At 40.3% G+C, this 25523-nt stretch overlaps 1 protein-coding gene across 2 annotated transcripts; it reads right to left on the bottom strand.

Annotated features, from left to right (window-relative positions):
* Positions 1–195: 195 nt before the first annotated feature.
* LOC109163662 (UDP-glycosyltransferase 73C1-like) lies at positions 196–24375 on the bottom strand. Of its 2 annotated transcripts, XM_019312418.1 has the most exons (3): positions 23296–24375; positions 22066–22594; positions 196–203 (listed from the first exon to the last, which is right to left on the bottom strand). In XM_019312418.1, the coding sequence occupies exons 1-2, from the start codon at positions 24255–24257 to the stop codon at positions 22075–22077; spliced, it is 1482 nt and encodes a 493-aa protein (XP_019167963.1). In that variant the 5' UTR covers positions 24258–24375; the 3' UTR covers positions 196–203; positions 22066–22074. The 2 variants fall into 2 exon arrangements, with proteins under 2 accessions (XP_019167963.1, XP_019167962.1); XM_019312417.1 differs by lacking the exon at positions 196–203 and having other exon boundaries at positions 21887–22594.
* Between the last annotated feature and the right edge of the window lie 1148 nt (positions 24376–25523).

Below are 25523 nucleotides of genomic sequence, written 5' to 3' on the forward strand. Positions count from 1 at the left end.
ATTTATGTAACTCTCTCGCTCATCATCTCTATTGAGGATGTCATGTTCTATTTGGTTTGTATTCCTAAGTTGTTGCAATAGAAGGACTCTCATAGCTAGTATAGCACTTTCTGCACCCATAACAGTTGCACGCACATGATTTCTATCCATCTATACAATCAAAATAATATGACAACAAATAGCAACAAATAAAATTAACACATAACCACAAATTAAGCAAAGCATGTTATTATATAATCAGTAAAAAAAAATATCAGCAACAAGTTCACGGTTTGGCATAAAAAAATAAAAATAAAAAAAAAAAAATTGCAACTGATTTCGCATCGGAAACCAGTTCTGGTTTCCGATGCGAAACCAACTGGTTTCCGATCGAAAACCAGTGACGCACTGGTTTCCACTCGGAAACCAATGACTGGTTTTCCGCATCGGAAACCAGATCTGGTTTCCAATGCGGAAAACCAGACTCACTAGTTTCCCCAGCCATAATATTTGGAAAAAAAATTAAAAAATAAAAATAAAAATAATATACCTTGTAGCTTTTCTAGTGTTGGTGAAGCTTTTGTGGATTGTTGGAGGAGATGTGGTAGTAGTTCTCTGTTGAATGTTGAAGAAGCAGTGAAGGGAGAAGAATCGTGTCTACGGAAAGATGGAAAATGACTTCCGCCAAAAAAAAGGGGGAGTCATTTTCCAGATTTTAGCCCTCATTTTCCATTGACTAGCTAGCATTTTCCTTTGACTATTTTATTTTTAACCTTCCCAAACACCAAAAACCTGGAAAATGACTTCCAGATCATTTTCCGGGTTTCCAAACAGACCCTTAATGATTTCACCCTTTTAATTTGCATTCAATCTTTCATGACCTCACACTTGTACATTTGTAATATCAGTTGCTTTTTGGCACAACTCCATAAAACTCTTCTTACAGAAATAATAAAGATAAAAGTTTCATTCTCTCAAAGGGTGGAGGGGAAATATTTGGCTAAGAGCTAAGGGTTTAATAATGGGGGTAAATCAAAGAAAAACAATCACAATGAGAGGAGATGTGACACCCCAAAATCCAAATTCAATTAATGGATTAATTAAGTAATTAATCCTATTTCAATTAGTGAATTAATTCCTAAAATCCTGAAAATTCAATACTTGGGGACTAATAATTGACTAGTCAACCCCAAAGTCAAAGTTGTACCTTGAGCATTGTAAGGAGTTCCCTTGTCCCTTACATTTCCTAATGTTAGTAAGGGTATTCTTGACCTTTCACATGGTGTTCTTTTGTGGAACTATTTGTGTGTCTTCTTGATGTTTCGTATGGTATCCATGTAGGTCTTTGGTGTCTTGAATCGTGCTAAGTGTTTAACATTGTGTTTCGTTGAACCGTGATGTGTCTTGTGTGTTCCTCAGAACTACCTTTGGTTTATCCGTTTGATAAGCATGCTAGTTTGGTGTCTAAATGCTAGCGTGTGAGTTGTTTGTACCTTCCGATGCGTTGATGATAACTTGTGTTATTCATCGTTGTTGTTGTTGGGCTGTGACCCATTCCTTGATTGAGTATGTTTCATACCTTCGTGTGATCCGTTGATTGATTCCTGTTGGGGTGTGATGCGTGTGTGGCTTTACCTGGATTGCACGATTAGTGGTATGGGACACTAGTCACCAAGGTATTGCAGCGTTCCTCGTGGTGGCCGTGACGTGATTATGGAGTTGTGACCTGTCTGTCAGGTTCACGTATTTTCTTGGGATGGCGTGTGTCTGATGCGTAGTATATTTGCAAACAAATAATTCTCGGAGTACGAGTTATCGATCCACAGGGAAGTGGTTGTATCAAACACTAGTTACTAACTTATTCATTAGAGCTAATCCTAACAATTACTTAGATGATTGATTGGCATAAAATAAATAAAATAAAACAGAGGTTCAGGGTTTTGAAAACAATTAGAGAGAATTTGAGATTCATGGGATTCAAGTATTTAATCACCTAGTGCCAATTATCGTTTGCAATATTTAGTTTGGAATTAAGATTTGTGTGGGAATGCAAAGTGGAATCGAATTACTCCCGTAATCTCTATTCCTAGTGAATTTCCACTCCCATGGCTTAAACACCCAATAAGATCAAAGATCAGCATTCAATTATTCCTAATTACTACCATCTCCCGATGAGTAATAATCTAGAATAAACTTCCCCTAATAAGTTCCCCTTTCCCAAGGACCAACCATTAGGTGCAATCGTGTGTGCCCTAATTTATGCCCCAACTCCCATTGGTGACACAAACATGGCTATGAAGCTAGTAACTATGGCCATTAATTACAAGCATCAAACAATATTATCACGATTGCAACACAAGTATTAAACCCAAATAATAATATATTAAAGAAACTGAGAGCTCAGGCACATAGGTTCATAAACACTTTTACCCAAGAATCTCTAAAGAATTTAGCCAAGCATGACTAAATTAAACATAGCAAATATAAATAAAGAATTACAAATCATCAAAAGAGTACAAGAATTAACCAGACGATTTTCCCAAATCTCCCTAGTCTTCTTCTTGCTTTCCAAGACAACTTGTGGCTCTTGATTTCTCTCCTTCTTGTCTCCCAGAATCTCTGAATTCTCTCCGTCCCCCTCTTAGGGTTGAGGAAGGAGGGATTTTATAGTGGGTACAAAGTTGAGATGAAATAGGAATTGGACTCAAATTATAATTCCTATATTTAAATAAAGAAATTGGAAGTTGAAGATGCTGAAACCAACGCCCTTTTGTAATTAAGTTGGCGCATTCGCGCTTCGCTCGACGCGTCGAGACCAGCGGGTCTCGATCACAAAACATTCTGGAAATTTTCGACGCGTCGAGCCTTCTGGTCCCCGAACTTGTCCAAAATTGCTCCAAACTCATCCTTGAACTTCCCTTGCTCATAGAATTGACCTACAATGGTTCAAAAACACTAACAAACACCGTAAAACATTCAAAACAAGTGTGAACCATAATTAAATGATAATAGCAAGGAAAATATGTATTAAATAAGCAAAATTAAAGAACTTAAATACTGAGATGATTCAAAATAACTATAAAAACAAGCAAAGATGTGATAACATCAGTGTCGTCGTGTGTGTGTACGGTACCTTGTGTACTATGAAATTGCTGGCTTTGTTGGTGGTTTGTTGGTGGGGGACGACGGTCCCAAGAGGGAAAAGGTTGAACTAAGAAGTACAGGGGTCCTGGAGGTAATGGTTGGAAAGAAGATACAAGGTTGGGGGTAGCCATAAGGTTGGAACCGAGCATAAGGCAGGCATATCAACTCGTGATGGGTGATGTCACGAGGGCTATTCTAGCCACTGTGGTGAGTTCTTCTCTTGTGACGTGTGTAGTCACAAAGGCATGTGTTGCTGGTTGTGTGAGTCTTATTCTTTTGCGTTGTACTTGTCGGGTTTTGATCTATTGAGTGATGATAGACCACGCCTTGACTCTTTTGTGAGTCGTGTTGTTCTTGTGGTCTTGGGATGTGTTCCCGTGTGTTGTTGTTGAGAGTGTTGAGTCTTACGTTGGCTTTTACTCTTGGTTTTACACTTATATATATGTATTCCGTTTCGAAAATGGCTTTACAAATGTATATCTTATCTATGTATGTTATTTCACATGTATTGGTGGGTTACCAGCATTATTCGCTGACCAGGTGTCATCCCATGTTTATTTGTGATCTTTCAGGTGATGTCTAGACGAGAGCGCAGTCTAGTACCCGATAGCTTAGCTCCTTCCGTTTGTTTTATGGCCTGTGTGCCTATCTAGTTGTAGACTTGTGAGATTTGGGATAGTTGTATACCATGTAGATTTGGCCGTAGCGTTCATCTTTTTTGATGGGCGTGGCATAACACCCCTTGACTTGGATTTATGTTTATCCAGTTATCTTTTAATCTTCCGCTATGCTAGTTGTTTCGTTGTGTTATCTGCATGTGTTAAGGCGTTTTATAGCATGTGTTTTGAGGGGGTGTTACAGTTGGTATCAGAGCCTAGGTTTGAGCCTAGGAAGGAGTCAAGTCTAGACTTTCTAAGTGGCTAAGTGTGGTTTGAGACCTTTAAGCGACCTTAAGAATCTAAGTGTTAGGCTTAGGACTCTAGGTTGCGCGGTGAGCTGAGTGTTGCTTTCTGTTCTTTGCTTGTTTGTTATCTTTTGGTAACCGTGTTGTTGTTGTAGAAGTTTGCGATGCATCCCCGTCAGTGTACCGCAATGTTTGAAGACGTGGGTGAAGTGGTTAAAAAATCTAAGTTTACCGAATCTGGTAACGCTTCTGGGGTGATTGAGCAATGGATCCGGGGCGGCGCGTCAACAAAGGTGAGTCCTAGTACAGCTATCTTGCCGACATCTTGAGATTTAAGGAGTAATGGGGGAATAGAAGTTCATCATCCGACGGAAGGGTCACCTCAAAGGAAAATGCTTACCTTAAGAGAAGCTCGAACAACTGACAGTGATGTAGTAGTTGGGACCTTCCTCGTGCAATCTGTTCCGGCAACAATTCTGTTCGATTCGGGAGCATCTAACTCGTTCGTATCACCCAGACTCGTGAAGAAGTTGGGTTTAACCGGTGACGTTGGTGTGAAGCTTAACGTTAAGGTAGCATCCCGGGAAGTTAGGACGTGTGACCGTCTATTTGAGGGTATCAGGATTAACATCAATGGGGAGGAGTTTCCTAGCAATCTAATCCAGTACGACTTGGACGGGATAGACGTGGTCTTAGGTATGGACTGGTTGGGACGGTTTAGAGCCCAAATCCTATGCAAAGAGCAAAAAGTGGTGTTGCGAGGACCGAGTGGGAAGAGGGTATCATATCGGGGAACAACGGAAGAACCCGGGATCAAGTTAGTCTCAATGATGAAGATGAAGAACTACGTGGAGAAAGGCAATGAGTTGTTCTTGTGCTCGGTTGAGAACTTGAAGGCAAAAGGGGATGTAGCTCAGACCATACCTGTTGTATGTGAATTCCTCGATGTCTTTCCCGAAGAAATCCCGGGAATGCCTCCTTCAAGGGAAGTTGAATTCTCAGTGGACCTCGTACCCGGTACAGCGCCTTATCGTTTAGCACCCAAGGAGATGCAGGAGTTGAAGACTCAGTTGCAAGAGCTTCTGGATAAAGGTTACATCCAGCCAAGCACATCACCGTGGGGTGCGCCTGTGTTGTTTGTCAAGAAGAAAGATGGAAGTATGAGGTTGTGTATCGATTACCGCGAGCTGAATCAAGTCACAATAAAAAACAAGTATCCACTGCCGCGGATAGACGATTTGTTTGATCAACTCCGAGGCGCCGGGGTGTTCTCCAAGATTGATTTGAGATCAGGCTACCACCAGTTGAAAGTGGCAGATCAGGATATACCTAAGACGGCGTTTCGAACGCGCTATGGTCACTACGAGTTTACGGTTATGTCGTTCGGTTTGACTAACGCCCCTGCAGTATTTATGGACCTGATGAATAGGGTGTTCAAACCTCACCTCGACGACTTCGTGATCGTATTCATCGACGACATCTTGGTGTATTCAAAGGATAAGGAGGAGCATGTTGGACATCTTTGGACGGTACTTCAAATCTTGAGGGAAAAGCAGTTATACGCCAAGCTTTCAAAGTGCGAGTTTTGGAAGGACAGTGTAGCGTTTCTAGGTCACGTGATTGATAGTAGGGGTATTTCCGTGGATCCGGACAAGATACGGGCAGTGAGAGATTGGATTGTACCTACATCGGTGGTGGAAGTAAGAAGTTTTCTTGGTTTAGCGGGTTATTATCGAAGGTTTGTTTTGGATTTCGCCAAGGTGGCTCAACCATTGACTAAGTTACTAAGGAAAGAAGTGCCTTTCGTTTGGGATCAAGCCTGTGAGTTAGTATTTCGAGATTTGAAGGAGAGACTCACGACTGCACCAGTTTTAATATTGCCATTAGGAACGGAAGGGTTTGAGGTATACAGTGATGCGTCCAAGAAGGGACTAGGTTGTGTGTTGATGCAAAATGGGAGAGTGATTGCTTACGCCTCACGCCAGCTTAAAGTTCACGAAGAGAATTACCCTACACACGATTTGGAATTGGCCGCCGTAGTGTTTGCTTTGAAGATTTGGAGACATTACTTGTATGGGGTGCGTTGCAAGATCTTCACGGATCACAAGAGTCTTAAATATATCTTCACCCAAAAGGATCTCAACATGCGACAAAGAAGGTGTCAAGGACTACGAATTGGACATTCAGTATCACGAAGGAAAGGCTAATGTAGTGGCGGACGCCTTAAGCCGGAAATCGGAGCATACCGCTAATTCCATTTGGGTAGTAGCTGATGAACTTTGCAAAGAGTTCCAACATATGAACTTGGAAGTGGTTGAAAAGGGTGATATCGAGACAGAAGTCCGTTTTTACAACTTAAGAATTGAACCTACCTTTTTGGGGGAAATTAAGAAAGAGCAACAAAAGGATGCATGCTTGATGAAAGCAAGGGATGACCTAACTAAAGGGAAAGGGGGATCGTTTGAGCTGTCTACAGATGGAGTGTTGAAGTATAAGGGCCATTTGTGCATACCCGCGTCTTGTGATCAATGGAAGCGACAGATTCTAGAAGAGGGTCATAACACACCCTACTCGGTCCATCCCGGAGGCGACAAACTTTACAAGGATGTAAAGAGTATCTTTTGGTGGCCTAATATGAAGAAGGAAGTTGCAGAATTTGTTGGGAAGTGCCTCAATTGCCAAAAGGTTAAAGCGGAGCGTTGTAAAGTCAAGGGGTTGGTACAACCATTAGAGGTTCCACAAGGAAAGTGGGACTCTATATCTATGGATTTTGTGGGAGGTCTGCCGACAACCCGTTCGGGTAAGGACAAAATCTGGGTGATAGTTGATCGTTTAACTAAGACTGCTCGCCTTATCGCTATGAAGGAGACTTGGAAAATGACACAGTTGGCTCAAGCTTATGTTAATCAAGTGGTAAAGTATCATGGAATTCCGAGGGATATCATCTCCGATTGGGATCCAAGGTTCTTGTCTTAATTCTGGAAATCATTGCAAGCGGCCCTTGGAACCAAACTAAGTCTCAGTACTGCTTTCCACCCGATGACTGATGGGCAAACAGAGTGGACTATACAGACTATCGAAGACATGTTGAGAGCTTGTATGCTAGATTTTCAAGGTTCATGGGAGGACCATTTGGATTTGATCGAGTTCTCTTACAACAACAGTTATCATTCTAGCATACGCATGACGCCCTATGAAGCCCTCTACGGTCAGAAGTGTCGCAGTCAGCTATGTTGGGAGGATTTGGTCAATCCAATAGTGTTTGGACCGCAATATTTGCTTGACACAACCGAGAAAATTAAACAGATTCAAGGAAGGATGAAAGCGGCTCAAGATCGCCAAAAGTCCTACGTCGATTTGTCTAGAAGGCAAGTGGATTTCTCGGTTGGGGATAAAGTTTGGTTGAGGGTATCTCCCACCCGGGGAGTGATGCGGTTTGGAAAGAAAGGAAAGTTGAGCCCCAGGTTTATAGGTCCGTATGAAATCCTTGAGAGGGTTGGAAGTTTGGCCTATCGTTTGGCGTTGCCTTTGGAATTGGAAAGAGTGCACAATGTGTTCCACGTATCGCAGCTCAAGAGATATGTTCACGACCCAGCTCACGTTTTACCATCGGAAGTAATACCGTTGGATGAGGACTTAACTTATGAGGAGAGGCCGCTCAGAATTCTGGACTTCAAGACTCGAGACACACGTAGGAAGTCCGTGAAGATGGTGAAAGTGTGGTGGACACATCATGGGGTTGAGGAAGCTACGTGGGAGCTGGAGTCGACCATGCGGGAGCAGTATCCAGAGTTGTTCTCAGCAGGTACCTCGTCTTCGTCGTTTGTTGCTTGCCTTGTGTGTTTGCTTGCTTTGCTTGTTACCTTGTTGTTAGCTAGCTTAGTAGTTGGTGTTTGGAGTTAGTTGTCTAGTTCTTGGTTGTTGTCTAGAAGTCGGTGGTTGTGTTGAGGATAGAGTTCTTGATGCTCAATCTATCCGTTCGTTAAACTCTTGTCAATCCTTGATTTAATATGCCTTCATTCTTGTTTTGAAACTCTTGTGAGATCTTTTGAGTTTTGACCAAAAGAGCTTGTTCTTGAACCTCTTGTCACAATGTTGTTTCCTATCACCGTTTGCTTTTAATTCGTCGTACCCAAGCTTCGGGGACGAAGCTTCTTTGAAGGGGGGAGGATGTGACACCCCAAAATCCAAATTCAATTAATGGATTAATTAAGTAATTAATCCTATTTCAATTAGTGAATTAATTCCTAAAATCCTAAAAATTCAATACTTGGGGACTAATAATTGACTAGTCAACCCCAAAGTCAAAGTTGTACCATGAGCTTTGTAAGGAGTTCCCTTGTCCCTTACATTTCCTAATGTTAGTAAGGATATTCTTGACCTTTCACATGGTGTTAGTATTGTAACCTAACCTAGTAGACCATCTTCATTCTATCCCTACACTTTCTAAAAATCTAGCTCCACCTTCTCTCTAAAAGGTGAGTAGCTTTTCTTCCAAGCCAAGTTGGAACCTTGCCAAGATTTCATGAGTTGCTTCCAAGATTCAACCTTTCCTATATTTGGGCATCTAGGAGGGTAAGATCTAAGTTCCTCTTGTGTTTTTGGTTTTATCTAAGGTGTCTTTTCTTAAAGCTATGATCTTTATGATCTTTTGGTTTGTTCTTGAAGTGGGTTTGGAAAGTGAGCCTTGTGGGGAGCTTGTTGAGGTGTAAAGTGAATTCTTTAGCCTACAAGAGATAACCCATGCTCTACAAAATCTATTTTGCTTACCAATATGTGATTTCTTGGATTCTACATGTGTTTTGTTATGAAATGTGAGTGTTGATGCATGATCATGTGAAAATGCATATCTAGAGCTTGTGTTTAGGGTTCTTTTGTGCCATTGCTTGGCTTTTCCTTTGATTCAAGTCATTTTGTTGTACTTGGTGAGATTTGGCATGTTTTGGACTTGAATTTGAGCTTGGTGTTGAAAATCCCCGAAGGGATTGTTTTGGTACAGGGCGTGTACCCACGGGCAAAACGGCAGGTGGGGCACCACCCGCCACCCCACCCGCGGGTACAAGGCTTGTGGGAAGAGTGTTCCCGCGGGCGGAACATCGGGCGGGGCACCACCCGTGGGTCCACCCGCGGGTACACAATGTGGAGTTGTTTGGGGGATTGTTCTCCGTGATTCTTTTGACTCGGTATTTGGTCTTTTGACTTCCCGATGTTCTTTTGTTGAACTATTTGTGTGTCTTCTTGATGTTTCGTATGTCTAGAACTATGTGGTAGCTATCCATGTAGGTCTTTGGTGTCTTGAATCGTGCTAAGTGTTCAACATTGTGTTTTGTTGAACCGTGATGTGTCTTGTGTGTTCCTCGGAACTACCTTTGATTTATCTGTTTGATAAGCATGCTAGTTTGGTGTCTAAATGCTAGCGTGTGAGTTGTTTGTACCTTCCGATGGGTTGATGATAACTTGTGTTATTCATCGTTGTTGTTGTTGGGCTGTGACCCATTCCTTGATTGAGTATGTTTCATACCTTCGTGTGATCCGTTGATTGATTCCTGTTGGGGTGTGATGCGTGTGTGGCTTTACCTGGATTGCACGATTAGTGGTATGGGACACTAGTCACCAAGGTATTGCAACGTTCCTCGTGGTGGCCGTGACGTGATTATGGAGTTGTGACCTGTGTGTCAAGTTCACGTATTTTCTTGGGAAGGCGTGTGTCGCCGTGTGTGTGTACGGTACCTTGTGTACTATGAAATTGCTGGCTTTGTTGGTGGTTTGTTGGTGGGGGACGACGGTCCTAGGAGGGAAAAGGTTGGACTAAGAAGTACAGGGGTCCTGGAGGTAATGGTTGGAAAGAAGATACAAGGTTGGGGGTAGCCAAAAGGTTGGAACCGGGCATAAGGCAGGCATATCAACTCGTAATAGGTGATGTCACGAGGGCTATTGAAACCACTGTGGTGAGTTCTTCTCTTGTGACGTGTGTAGTCACAAAGGCATGTGTTGCCTTGGCATGTGTTGCCGGTTGTGTGAGTCTTATTCTTTTGCGTTGTACTTGTCGGGCTTTGATCTATTGAGTGATGATAGACCACAACTTGACTCTTTTGTGAGTCGTGTTGTTCTTGTGGTCTTGGGATGTGTTCCCGTGTGTTGTTGTTGAGAGTGTTGAGTCTTACGTTGGCTTTTACTCTTGGTTTTACACTTATATATATATATATATATATATATATATATATATATATATATATATATATATATATATATATATTCCGTTTCGAAAATGGCTTTACAAATGTATATCTTATCTATGTATGTTATTTCACATGTATTGGTGGGTTACCAGCATTATTCGCTGACCGGGTGTCGTCCCATGTTTATTTGTAATCTTTCAGGTGATGTCTAGACGAGAGCGCAGTCTAGTACCCGATAGCTTAGCTCCTTCCGTTTGTTTTATGGCCTGTGTGCCTATCTAGTTGCAGACTTGTGAGATTTGGGATAGTTGTATACCATGCAGATTTGGCAGTAGCGTTCATCTTTGTTGATGGGCGTGGCATAACACCCCTTGACTTGGATTTATGTCTAGAGTAAATACTCAAAATGGTCCCTCGACTATAGCTAAATTCACAAATTGGTCCTTGACTTTCAATTTCAACCAATTAAGTCCTTAACTTTGTAATTTTGACACGATTTGGTCCTCCATCTATTTGACCGTTTGTTGACCGTGATCGACGATCTCCAGAAGAACCTTCAACTCTCGTCGGAGCACGTGGAGGCCTCCAGGATGACGTTGCACTGGTTCGGAAACACGTCGTCTTCTTCGATCTGGTACGAACTCAACTACATTGAATTCGAAGGGAGGATGAAGAAAGGCGACCGGATTTGGTAGATTGCTTTCGGCAGTGGATTCAAATGTAACAGTGTGGTCTGGAAATGCAACCAGAACCTTAAAAAATCGACGATGGACCATGAAATTACATATATATCTTCAAAAATCACAGTCAACAAACGGTCACATAGGCAGAGGACCAAATTATGTTAAAATTACAAAGTTAAGGACTTAATTGGTTGAAATTAAAAGTTGAGGACCAATTTGTGAATTTAGCTATAGTCAAGGGACCATTTTGGGTATTTACTCTTATGTTTATCCAGTTATCTTTTAATCTTCCGCTGTGCTAGTTGTTTAGTTGTGTTATCTGCATGTGTTAAGGCTTTTTATAGCATGTGTTTTGGGGGGGGGGGGGGGTGTTACAGGATAAGTGCTTAGCACTTATTTAAACAAACAAAAGGCACAACAGGGACACAAAGGATAAAAATATATAGGGACATGTTTAAAGGCTATGGCTAAACAAAAATGGCCTAAATCACTTCAAAACATGCAAAAATTTAGACTTCACTTAGGGAGTAATGAGGCAAGTTCTAGCAAAACACCCATGACCGGAATCTCACATAAGCCTTCACTAGCAATGCATAACACACAAGATCAAGAATTAATCCAATTATTAAGTGGTTAACAAAGTAGGCAAGGGAACAGATCAATTATGTGTTACACCTCAAATCATTAATCATAAATTGAGATGCAGCAAGCACCACTAAAACAAACCACTAACCAACAAGAGAGAGTAATTGCAATTGCATGCTGAGACAAATAACTTATTCACCAAAAAAACAAAAATTTTAAAATTATCCCCAATTACTGACTCCTCCCCCACACTAAAATATTATCCTCAATTACTGACTTCTCCCCCACACTTAAAGATTTGCATCGTCCCTGATGCAAAACAAAAGAAAAGAGAAAGAAAAAAAGAAAATAACCCGAACTAAAAAGCAATAAAACTAAAATAATACGAAACTAGAAAACAATAAAACTAAGCTAGAAAGAAATAAAAGATAACATGGGGTGCCTCCCATGAAGCGCTAAGTTTAGCGTCGTTAGCTCGACGTTACCTCTCTAGCCATCAAAAGATCTGAAATTGAAAATCCCCTTCTTTCCATCAATTTTCTCTTCCAAGTATTTCTTCAAGTGATCTCCATTTATAAACTCATTTAAGCTTGAACCCTTCAAATCATCATGTATGGCACCACATTCTCCCGAATCAAGAATTATGCCTCCATTCTCTTTTCCTTCTTTTTCAACACTCTCTTGTTCAACAAGTAATGAGAGTCTCGGATCATCCACATGTACTCCGCGGGTGGGGCCACGGGTGGACCTCCACTCGTGGTTCCACCCGCGGGTACCACTGCCCACGAGAGGTGTACCCTGCAGGTGGGGCAGCGGGTTTCCCTGCCCGTCGTTCCGACCGCGGGTACCAACCTATACCAAAAATAATCCCTTCGGGGATTTTCAATAACAAATCCAAATTCAAGTCCAAAACACCCAAAATCTCACAAAATACAACAATATGACTTGAATCCAAGAAATAGCCAAGCAATGACATACAAGAATCCTAATAACAAGCTCTAGATATGCATTACCACAAGACAATGCATCAAAACTCACATTTCATAACAAAAATCACAAGTAGAAGTCAAGAATTCATCATATAGGTAAGAAAATAGATTTTGTAAAGCATGGGTTACCTCTTGTAGCCTAACACTTCACTTATCACACCCTTACAAGCTTCTCTTAAGGCTCTCCTTCAACTCCAACTTCATAAACACACCAAAAGACAACAAAGATTCCATCTTTAAAAAAAGACACCTAAAAAGATACTAAAAACACTAAGGGACCAAGGATCTTACCCTCCCTTATGCTCAAGCTTAAGAAAGTATGAATTTTGGAGACCAACTTGAAGAATCTAGGATTGACCAAAACTTGGCTTGAAGAAGAAGCTAACAATTTTCTAGAGAGAAGGTGGAGCTTTTGTGTTTAGGGTGTTAGGGAAATGAAATGAAGGATGGCTCTAGGTTAACTTGGGGCACAAACATAAGGTGAAAAGACTTCTTTTCCCTTACTAAAGTGGGAAGTGTAAGGAGACAAGGGAACAATTCATAAGGCATAGAGTACAACCCTTTGACTTGGATTGACTAGTAAATTTCTAGTCCTCCGACTATTGAATTTTCAGGATTTTAGGAATAAATTACCAATTAAGCTAGGATTAATTATCTAATTAATCCTTAAATAGATTTTGGATTTACGGGGTGTCACACGCATTAATTCTCATTCTCTACGAGGCAGTTTAACGAATCACCATGCCTATGTTCCTTCCTAGACCATTATCCTCTCAGATCTCAGGACGGGGAATGTAGATGGTCAAAAGGCTTACCTAGATTTAACAATCTCTCGCATAAATCTAGGGATCCAGCATCAGCCAAGGAGTTGGGCCCCACTCCAAGGAAGCTACAAAGATTTCCCTGAACAACAACACATCCATAACATCAACAATCAATCACCACAATATGGGAAATCAAAACAAACCCATCAACACAATAGCAATTTTCACAACAATCCCAATCCCTAAAATTTTAACCTACAACCATTAAGATCAATATCAAGTAATTGCAAGATAGGCAAAACAAGATATAAGCAATAAAGAGTAAGGGGTATATTTTACCCAAATGCAAGCTAGATCTCTTCAATAGCAAGGAAGAAATAAAGATCCAAGCCACAATTGCTCCAAACCTCCAAATCTTCTTGCAAATCCAAAGGTTTTTGGCTAAAACCCTAGAGAGAGAGAAACTAAGCTAATCAAGATCTAAAACTTCTCTCTAAAACTCTGAAAATTCTCCCTAAAATTGTGTAACTCCTTCTCCAAGAAATTTGAAATATGCCTTAAATATTGCTTTTTCCATTCGGCCTCCCATTTACGCACGGCGTCACGCCGTGACACCGGCGTAAATGGGAAATAGTTCTCCTCGGCGTCAAACAGCGCCCGGCTCCATAAGTTGGGAAATACGCAAGCCTCACGCCGTGACATCATGCATAAATGAGAATTAGTCTTCGTACTTTTGCCTTGTCCTTCTTACACTGCTCTCACGCTGTGAGGATGACGTAAATGGGAAATAGTTCTTCTTTTCTCTTCCTCACGTGCTTGGCTTGTGACGTGTTTGGGTCCTCGTGTGCGCTCTTTTCTTAGCCTTGACCTTTTTAGCCTCTTTTGCCACTTTTCCTTCCCAAAAACACCTATATAATCATGCAAAATACAATTGGGAAAGTATCTTTGTGCTAAATCGTGTTTTTAGGATAAATTACTCTCAAAAGCAGGACTTTCAGGTTAAAAATATGCAAAAACACCTATAAAAGGTTCCTCAAAACTAGCATATTTTGACGCTTATCACAAATTTTCGCAAGGTCAAGAAATTCGTTTGGAACAGTCATTGTCCCCGTCAATGTAACTAACACGACTGAGTCCAATGAGTGCGGACTGGTGATAAGTGTCAAAGACACATATTTTTAGGGTCCATTTAGGGTGAATTCTGTTGGAAAAATAGCTTGAAATGGCATATTAAGTGGCTATTTTGTGGTACAATTATCAGTGGGGTCCACTTCCGATTTGGGTCGGGTCAAAGTGGATTCGGGTTCTTCGTAGTGAGACGAAGAGATTGATATATTGTACGCTCAAAACGGATAATGGGTGAATGAGATATTGATTCTCAAAGTAGACCCATTGAGTTGGAAAAATGAAGGGAAAAAGTGAGCTTTTGTCCCACATTGGTTTGGAAAGAGGATTTGACCCCCCTTTTATACAAGAGTTTTTTTAGAGCTTGTAGAATTGTATAGCATAGAGGCTCTCTCGTGGGGGGGGGGGGGGTATGCAAATCAAATTCCAACTAGAGATGACTTCGGAAAGGCTTGATTCAAGCCCGAGCTCGTGTGCGCCGGCACCTACGGGCACGAATGTCGTCCGGAAATTGGCTGGCCTTGCGGGCTAAGTTATTATGCCAACTTTCGGTATCATATTTTCCAACACAATAGCCACTTGGGTTCGGCCAAGACCGAGACGAGCTCGGTCCAGGCCGAACTGAACCATGGTTTCGGCCTTGGGAGGCCGAAACTTGGCGAAGCTGAAAGTTTCGGCCTGGGGCCGAAATTTGGTGAGGCTAAAGGCCAACAGTCCATTAACTCCAGTTTTGAATTGTGAATTTAATTCTGTTAATGGGGGTTGCTGTTTCAGATGTTACACAACGTGTAATTAAGGTCATGATAAATGCTATTAAGTACTCCTCCCCTATATAAGAAGGGGTAGAAGGTAGAAGCTTTACACACTACGAACAAGAAAAAGAGCTCTACACGAAATTAGTTTTCAAGCTTCAAAACCTTCTACTTCTACTCCTTTCTTTAGCCTAACTGTGTTCAAGGCTGTTGCTCTAGTTCGCCGGGTTCGTTCGTTTGGGTGCTTAAACGTCGAACCGTAGCGTGTTTTATCCTAGGAAACCTAGGCCACGGCGCTCCTAGCACTTTTGGGAGGTGGCAAATAAGGTTTTAAGGAAAGAGTGGTCTCTTGACTCACGCTAAAAACCCGTACCCAAACACGAGCCATCATTTCCTTCTTTCGGTTTTGAATTATGCTTCTAAGCAAAAATCCTCATTTTATGTTATAGTTTGGTTGGAATTATAATATGTGTATTATAAATTCCTTTTGGTTGATATATATTGGTATATCTTTTTCGTAGATATACATGTATATATAATCGTTGGGTCCGTTTTATATATATTTGTGTATATATATATATTTCGGATATATATCTAATAATATTTTATATATATTTCGTGTGTATATAGATAAATATTATTTTACGGATATTAAATCGATTGTGGTTCATTATCACCAACAATCTTAAAACCTTAATTATTTTGATAATGAACAAATCGGTGGAGTCCAAGAGTATTGGATCCGTGAATGTTGCCGGAGGTGCACATTCAAATGGTAGGAACGGCAACGATGTTGCACATTCCGTGATGCCGGTTGACGGCGGCAACGTTGGAAATAATATTTCCATGGGAGTTGCAAAGACACACGATGGTGCTCCGGAGAACTTTGGTTCATGAACCGGTAGACTTGTGGCTGGTGACACACATTTGGTACCTATTGTGTTGTCTAGTGGATCGGCTAAAAGCCATGAAGGATCCTATGATGGTGTAATGACTACATGGTCTGAGGACTATGGTAGTGTTACAAATGACTTCAACCGTAATCGAAGGAAACTCAAGCGAAAGCTTAGATTTCAAGAAAATTACGAAAAGAAGGAGAAATGCCACTACGAAGCAAACCGTCACCCTAGTGAAAAGGTTGAGGATAACTTCGCTGTGTTTAAGACATGTGGATGGTTGGACGAGTGAGGTCACAACCGAGGTACCCCCGATGTGCTCTATGGACCACCCTTCGTGGAGTGGATGTTTGGAAAATGGAACAAGGCACACGGGTTGAAGGATTACTACGAAATAGGAATAATGGAAATTAGTTTCCAATGTATTTTCCTATTTATTTATTTTGAATAAATATTGTAGTATCCTTGTGATACATTTTATTGTTGAATAAAATGAATTGTTCCATTTGTGGGTGTTGAACTTTGTATATTTTAAAAAATAATCTTGTGTGATATTTTTAATATATAAAAGATTCAATATGGGTGCGTAATGCATCATGGAGCATTATGTGGAAAATGCTAAAATGGCGTAACGGCCGGAATGAAATGTAACAGGCGTGTTACATGTTGAAATCCCGCAACGAACTTCGGTTCAGGTTCATGTAGAACGATACGGATTTCAAGAATCAATTTGTCAAAAATTGGAATAAATATATAATCGTGAGCGTAACAGCTCAAGTGTTGAATATTTTAAATAATATTCTAAGAACGATTATTTGAGTTTGATTCAACTAGTCAGAATTTTGGTTGAATTGATAGTGTTAATTGTGTTAAAATTAACTTGATCAAAATTCCAAATTATACTAGTATGAAATGTGATTTGAGACAAATTGTTGGGACGTCAAATTAAGCTTGAGCTTAATGAGAAATGCTAATTAAACTTAGCATTGTTGAAATGCTAATTGTGGTGCTTAATAGCACTGGACGTCCAAAAATGTTAAATTAGCATTATGCAAGAGGCTAATTAAATTTAGCATTAGGAAAAGTGTTATGTGATTAACACGAAAGGAAGTTTGGTTAATTGTGTAATTAACTAATAATCCTAGTGTCAGGTAGCACTGTAATTATAAATTAAGCAACGAAAGGTTGTTGTGAGTTTATAATTTAAAGCAATAGAGATTGCTTTGGAATCGATGCGTTAGTTTAGAAGCAATAATTCGTGCTTGGTATAGCATGTTTCGTGCTTCACTACTAAGCACTAATTCGTGCTTCAATTTCGGAAGCACTGATTCGGGTTTGTGGCCTTTCGGTCAAAACCGAATGGGTTCGTGAGGGCTAATCTGTTAGCACCTACGAGATGTGTTAGCGTGTAACACATGTTTATTCTTTAAAGAATAAAAAGGGAAAAACCAAATTAATCGTGGATTAATGCGGTTATGAACGATCGATGTGGTGAACGTGAAACACCTATTGGTGATTTCGGCGCAAGCGATGGTATTGTACTCGAGAGTACGGTACGGTATTCACCTCAATCGAACGTTTTTGCCGAACATAAATATCAAGACGTTGATATGTTCGGGTCTACCTCTAAGTATGTGAGGCGAGACAATTCTTTGGACAAGTGAGTACCTTTTAAATAAGGTTACCCGCATGAAATTCTTACGAATTGTGGGTACGTAGGAAGTTTCCTACTAATGCCTGAAATGTGGGGGTGTCTTGCCAAAGTTGTGTATTGGTTCTTAGTACACGAGTCCAAGAGTTTGGATGTACATAAGAACACGAAAGATTGATTCAAGAAATTCATCGTTCTTGGAAGATGTATTTTTGTGAAGGATCAATAAAGGACCTAGCACGTTGAAAGGAACTTTCGGCGTAGCTATGGTTGAAGGGTATGAAAGAGAACCCGAGCTCAAAGCTAGACGTAGCAAGAGAGCTAGGATTGAAAAATCCTTTGGTCCATATTTTCTGACGTACATGTTAGAGTGTGATGCGCACAATCTAACTTGTTTACTAGAAAAGAAATTGGATTTTCTGACATGGTTGTTAGAAAATGAGCCTCGCACATATGTAGAAGTGGTGACTTCTACAGATGGACCAACCCGAGAGAGGCTATCGAGAGTGAAGTAGATTCTATCTTAGAGAATCATACTTGGAACTGGTTGTTCTTCCTCCAGGTTGTAAAACCTCGGGATCCAAAGTGGATCACTAGTCAGAAGATAAAACCGGTTGATTATATTGAAGTGAAATGGCCAGGCCTGTAATTGTAGATTACATGCAACGCGAGTGCCACGGTTACTTCGATATAAATATTCTCTTGTGATGAGAATAAAATCCATTAGTATGATACTTGCCAAAGAGCTGTTTAGCGAGACTTGGAAGTTTATCGAAATGGATGTATCGCTTTCTTAATAGACATGGAACAACCCGAGGGTTTTGTGGTTCCGCGCTATGGAAAGAAAGTGTGTAATTGGTGAGATCATTGTATGGGTTGAAACAATTGCCTTAGTATTTGGCATGTGAGTTTGATCATACAATGATGACCAACGAGTTTAGTATAAATAAAAGTGACTAGTGGGTCTACGTATTGCATACAATAGACGATGATATCACTGTTTGTTTATACACGATAAACTCATTGTGGGTAGTAACGATCAAATGATCAATTCTACCAGAAACATGTTAAATTCGAGATTTAAAATGAAGGGTATGAGTTTGGCAGATTGAATCCTCGGGATTAAAATTGTGAGAAGACCGTATGGTCTCGTGTTAAACCAATCTCATTGTGTTGATTAAATCCTTGCAGAGGATGTTAATCAAGTGGCTTGGACATCGTTAGATACTAACATACAACTAGCAAATAATCACGAAGATTGTATATCTCATGGAGAATACATTCAGATTATTGGTAGTTTAATTGCTTCTAATGGGTTGTACTAGGCTGGATATTGCCTTAGCGGTTAACGAACTCGGTAGACATACGAGTAACCCTAGTGTTGCGCACTAGAAGGCAATAGTGTGAGTTATGAGATACTTAAGGTATGCTCATACTCTAGACTGCACTACGTGGGATGTCTAGCCGTACTTGGAAAGTATAGCACGGATATCAAAGGACACTAAGTCCATCAAAGGCTACGTCTTTACGTAGGCCAGTGCAGCCGGTTGGACGGAAATTCTCGAAATGAATTTGTGATAGCTAAGATCCGACGGGATCAAAGCTGAGAGCCTTACACTCGTGTCGCGAGCGAGTAGGCTGAATGGCTATGCCATTATTTCGAGAATGTTCCTGGTGGTGAACTCGTACCTCCAATTTGTGTGCATTGCGACAGTCAAGCCAAAATTGGTTAAGTACAGAGTTAAATGTGGAATGGTAAGTCTAGACTTATAAGTCGTAGACATAATATCATTAAACAATTTCTCACGACGAGGGTTATCTCTATTGACTACGTGATGTCAAAAGATAACGTAGCGGCCGCTAACTCGCTAACCAGAGGGTAAGCAAACGGTTGTGGAGAAATTGGAACGAGGAATGGGTCTAAAACCCTTGGACTAAAAGTTCTATAGTGGATACCCAACCTAGCTAGCACCTAGGTTCAATGGGACAACTAAGTTATGGAACGGAGCGTGTCACTGTGGGGGTCTCGGACTCCCTACCACTCCTCGTTAGAAACAGTGACTCCCGCACGAGGCTAGCATGTTGATGCTTTAATGATTCTTGAGTATGCGGGATACTCGAGAAAGAATCACCTATGTAAGAGAGAAGTGAGGGTCGCTTCAAAGGAGAATTGTTGGGCACAATTCTTTAGAAACTCTCGCAGAACCAGGAACGGTGACCCACGACCAAAATGGGCACACTCATGAGAACAGAGTATGGTTGGGAGGTTCCTGTGTGAGATATGTCATCGTCTACACAAGCGGCAGTCGGTTCAAAGACATCGCGTTCTACCGTACAGCCAGTAGAGTAAATATATCTTCACAAGGGAAGGTTCAAAGGGTATAGTGACTCCCTACCTATCCTATGCAGGGATCGACCGTTTGAACACAGTTGTTTCCGATTTCAAAATACCCCGAAAATCAATTTTTCATTCATGTGGGGGATTGTTGGAAAAATAGCTTGAAATGGCATATTAAGTGGCTATTTTGTGGTACAATTATCAGTGGGGTCCACTTCCGATTTGGGTCAGGTCAAAGTGGATTCGGGTTCTTCGTAGTGAGACGAAGAGATTGATATATTGTACGCTCAAAACGGATAATGGGTGAATGAGATATTGATTCTCAAAGTAGACCCATTGAGTTGGAAAAATGAAGGGAAAAAGTGAGCTTTTGTCCCACATTGGTTTGGAAAGAGGATTGTATAGCATTTGTGTAGCAATATTGTGCCAATTAGCTATGTTTTGCATTTTACTGTAAATTATCACCACAATTTGTATTTTATATGTTTTTAAGTAAGCTTCGGGCTTAAGCAAGGCAAAGTGGTACAATCGGAGCGAAAGCGGGACAAGAAGACGAGCCGAGACCAAGCCACGAAGGCCACAACGTGTGTTGCTGTGTGCGTTGTGGAGAAGCAAAAACAGAGCTAATTTCCAGAAAGTTCAACGCGCATCACAACGTGTGTTGTGACGCGCGCTGGGCGGAATAAGTTCCCGGACAACGTGCGTTGTCCAGGGCGTTGAAGGCTGCGTGGAAGAGTTGCGAAAGGGATTGAAAGGGGAGGCTATTTAAGAAGTTTTTGATCAGATTTAGAGAGGACTTTTGGTAGATTGTTAGAATACTTTGATAGCTTAGCATTTTTTAGATTGAGAGAGAACAGTTTGTAGAGAGATCTTAGTATATTCAAGCTTGGATTTCTAGGGAGATTCATTGAAGGAAGAGATTGACAAACTCCAATTCAAGAGATCTTGCAAGACTTCTTTTTATTCCCTAATCTAGTTGCTTGAATTGGTATTATCTCTACTCTTTTCATTTCTATTTGCTTGGTTAGATTTAGATTTATGAATGCTTTTACGATTTCTATGGCTATTATAGGCTAGCTTAGCTAGGGTTTGAATTGTGAAAGTGTGTGATGATGATGCTTTTGTGACTTAGTTCTTGAATTAGGGATTGATTGATTGCAATGCTTCTATGTCTTGTTGTTAGGGATTGATTTGTTTGCATCAAAGGAACTTGATCACCTCCTATGGTTGTTTGAGGGATTGACCTATGTTGCGCTAGTTCAATCCAAGCTCCCATCCTTGGCATTTCCTAGAACCCTACGAGACTTGGTTGGGAAGGAGTTGTAGGCAAGGTATTTGTTGAAAGGTTTAGGTGAGACCTAAACAAATCCTAGTAGTCTAAGTTACGAAAGGACACAAGCCACTCCCTAGACTTAGCATTTGCATCCTCTTTCCCTGTTCTTAATGATTCTATAAGCATCTTAATCCACACTAAGCAATTCAACCCTGCTATCTATCTTTCATTTGATTACCACTTGTTAGCATTCGTTTTACTAGTTCACTATGACGTTTATCTTTTGTGTGCGTGTGACATGCAGTCAAACAATACCGATGTCTTTACTTTCCGAAATTAGCAACTTAAGGGTAACTCCGAGCGGCCATCCCTTGAGAACGACATAATCCGGGATTCATCCCAACACAATCAACTCTTACGCTATACCTAGCAAGAGTGAAGAAAAGAAACGCAATCAACTGGACTTGTCTTTCTCCAAACAGGAAAGTTAGAGGAAGTGAGTCTAATCCGGAAGTGGGTGGGAGCATTTAATTGAACTTGACTGCCACGGAAGTAGGAGTGCAAAGAAAGAGAGGGCAAAAAAATTGCCCGCTGGATACTAAACTCTTGATACCATGTAAGATATGCAGTGTATAAACAGAGAAGAGAGATACATTTTATTGAAAATCTAGGAGCAATATATCTATACAAATGTACAACTGCAGAACCAAAGATAACGGAGCATTACAAGGAAAGCTACAATAATAACCTGCCATAGCTAAGGAAAGATTGCATAAAACTCTAACAGGTGCTTATGCCTTAACATGATAGTCTTAAACTGATGTCCTAGCGTTCGATTCCTCTGCAACATCCTGAATTAGTTTGGCAATATTATGGAAAGATGAACCTCCTCCCTCCATTGCCGTCCTTGCCATTTCTCCAAGCTTTTTCATTCTTTTTCTTCTCATTTCAGCCTCCTCTCCTCCACCCATCACTTCCTCAATGGCCACTACAATATCATCTCTATTCACTTGGACTCCTGTCTGTTCTTCCGCTCCAAACAAAACAGGAAACTCCACTCCAGTCTTCACTCCGATTCTTAGTACATTCACAATTAGCCTCTCGTTCAAGAATTGCTCCCCAAAAAGTGGCCAAGTGATCAAAGGCAAGCCGGAAGTAATGGCTTCCAGGGACGAGTTCCACCCGCAGTGAGTTAAGAATCCTCCGATAGACGGGTGAGACAAGATTAGCACTTGCGGAGCCCAACCATAGATGATAAGCCCTTGTTGCTCTTTAACTCTTTCCTCATATTTTTCTTGGCGAAGCCAGTTTTGAAACTCATCGGAGATGTGCCTGTAAGTATTTTTCCACATATAATATAATATAATATTTTGTAATGATTGTGTTGCAAATGAATGATTAAGTCAAGTAATTTAAAATATTTAATTTGGCTTTAACGGCCTATGATAATGACTCATAGGCCTCTAAGTAAACTAATCCTTTCACAGCTCTATATTTTGAATACATATACCATCTAATATTCAAGAGAAAAGTTATAGACAAAAACATTATTCTTCTGTAGGTCTATCATTCTAATATAATATAATATAGTGTATTATTTAGTAATTGTGGTGCAAGTGAATGATTAAGTGTATAAGTGATTTATTCAGTTAGTAATTTAGGATATTCAGTTTGACTTTAAATAAATATCGACTTATATGTAGTATTTGAAAAAAAAAAAAGACAAAAATTTGAAACGGGACAACGGTGATATGAGAATTATGTCTAAAATGCACCGATTCTTTGTAGACATCAACATTTGACTTGTCTACAATGATTTACCTTTTCCCATATGCACTCTACCGGGAATTTAAGGTTGGGATTCAACCATTTTGGAAAAGAATACACATACTATCTAGTATTGTAATTCAGAAAAGAAGTACACAAAAACATTAACGTTATTTCGAAGGTCTCTTTAACTATTGCTAGAAATATTCAAGTGATCTTAAAGCTTACGTTGTTAGGAAGAAGCATATAATAATATATAACGGTACCTGATAACCCAAATGAAAGGGCGGTTTGATGACTCCAGTGCGAGCCCGAGCTCTATCATCTGAGGAGTCGGCAATCGCGAGAGGCTTCCGAGGCAGACGAAGAGGACAGAGTTGGCTTCCATGGAGTCTAGCCATTTCAAGCAGTGGTGCTTATCAATGGAGGGCATGTTCCCCCTTTCAGCCATGTCCGATTCCTCCTTATTGCACAGAGAAACAGGGCCGATGGCCCAAACATTTCTCCCTTTCTTGAACTCCTTAATGTATTCTGGTTCCAGCTCCTCAAAGCTGTTCACCACTATCCCAAAAGCGCTATCCTCTGCGTCTTTCTTCTCCTTGGCATACTTGCTGCGCTCCTCGGAGCTGGGTTTCACCAACTGCGCGAGTTGAGCTTTGGTTATTTCGATCTTATTTTTATTTGGCAGTCCAGGCACTTCAAAGTACTGGGATTCAGACTCTAAGCTTTCAAAACCATCCCAGTTCCATATATTGTGCATACAAAGCAGAGAGAAAGAACACATCCCATGAAAAACAATTTTCGGGATGTTAAGGTTCCTGGCGATATTGGTCGTCCATGGGAGGCACATATCGGAGATTATGCAGGTGGGGGTGGGTTTCATCTCCCTCATCACTTCCTCGATTCTGGGTTGAAGCAACTTCGTGGCGGCGTAGAAGTTCATCCCCATATCAAAAGATGGGAGCAAGTCCACATTCTCGCAGCCCTCTGGCAAGCCAACCTCGGCGCAGGGAAAATAACCAAGCTGGACGACTTGGATTGGGAGACCAGATTGTTGGGCGCGATCAATCACGGCTTTGACTCGGGTGGCGTTATGGGGAGTTAGGAAAAGTGTTATTCTGACGCCCCTATGGGCCAGCAATCTGGCTATGTCTATCATGGGGATCATGTGGCCTTGAGCCATGAATGGGACCAACACGAAATGCTGCTGCTCTGTTATCAACGCCATCGATCGCTACCAACTGGAAAATGGAAACTGGCTTTCGGGATTTACTGGCTTTGCTTAGCTTAGTGTGTTTTGATATGCATGACAAGTGGGGACTGAATTCAAGTTCTGGGCATCTTCTGGGTACGATAAAGCCTTTTTAATTGCCTAATAATGATGATGTAAGGGCATACCGCATCCCTAGTCATGCAATTATTTGCTTCGATTAGTTAAATTAAATGAAATATATTATTTGAACTCCAAAGTTTTAGGGAGTACTTCTTATTTTTACTTTACACTCAAAATATTGATGTTGATATTTTTTTGAGATTCAAAAGATAAAAATAAATTTGTCTCTTCACTAAGGTTTAAACATGTAACCTTTTATTTAATAGAGCTATAGTTATGCTGCTTAATCATAAGGTTACTATCTCATAATTTATGAGGAAATAAAATTAAAAGAGTAGAGATCCAAAGTTCATGTACTAGAAGTTATAGTGAAACACCTTTTTGTGGATATTATTGATTGGTCCCGACATTAATGGCAAGATGACAGCCGACAAGATGAAGCTTTGGATTTTGCTGACAGCCATGAATTCTGATCCTCTAGAAAGAGTTTTATTAGATAAATTCTCAATTTCTAGTCTATCGTGACAATTTATACTTGGATTCACATAGTATATTGTGAATCTTGAATTAAAATGACAATGTTTTGATGTTTAAATTTTATGGAGGAATAGATTTTATAATTTTTTTCCTTTTTTATGTTCCTATACAGCTACTAATTTGTTCCAAGTACAAAATTAATACTTTTAATTAGGTACAAAATAGGCACAAAATTTTATAATGTAAGACATAAATTCATAATATAAAGACATAATATGTTGTATGTTACATAACTATTAGTCTATTCTAGGTACAGAATTCACACTTTGAAGGTACAAAATTTCATAATACAAGACACAAAAATTCACAACACAAGATAGATACACATGTTATATATTTACTTATTTTCAAATTCACAACACAAGATATAATTCATAACATAAATTTTTTTTTGTGCGTTAAGACACACAATATGTTGTGTGTTACACAACTATTAATTTGTTTCAAGTACAAAATTAATACTCTTATGGCATGTTTGGTTCGCGGAATAGGCATGGAATAGAATAACATTCCTAGTAATAGACATATTCCTTTGTTTGCTAAAATTTTCTATTCCCAATAACATTGTTCCGGGGAATGATCTATTCCCCTTGAAAGGGGAATATAGATTCCAGGCACCCCCTG

The sequence above is a fragment of the Ipomoea nil genome, unplaced genomic scaffold (assembly GCF_001879475.1).
Source record: "Ipomoea nil cultivar Tokyo-kokei standard unplaced genomic scaffold, Asagao_1.1 scaffold3030, whole genome shotgun sequence".
Lineage (NCBI taxonomy): Eukaryota > Viridiplantae > Streptophyta > Magnoliopsida > Solanales > Convolvulaceae > Ipomoea > Ipomoea nil.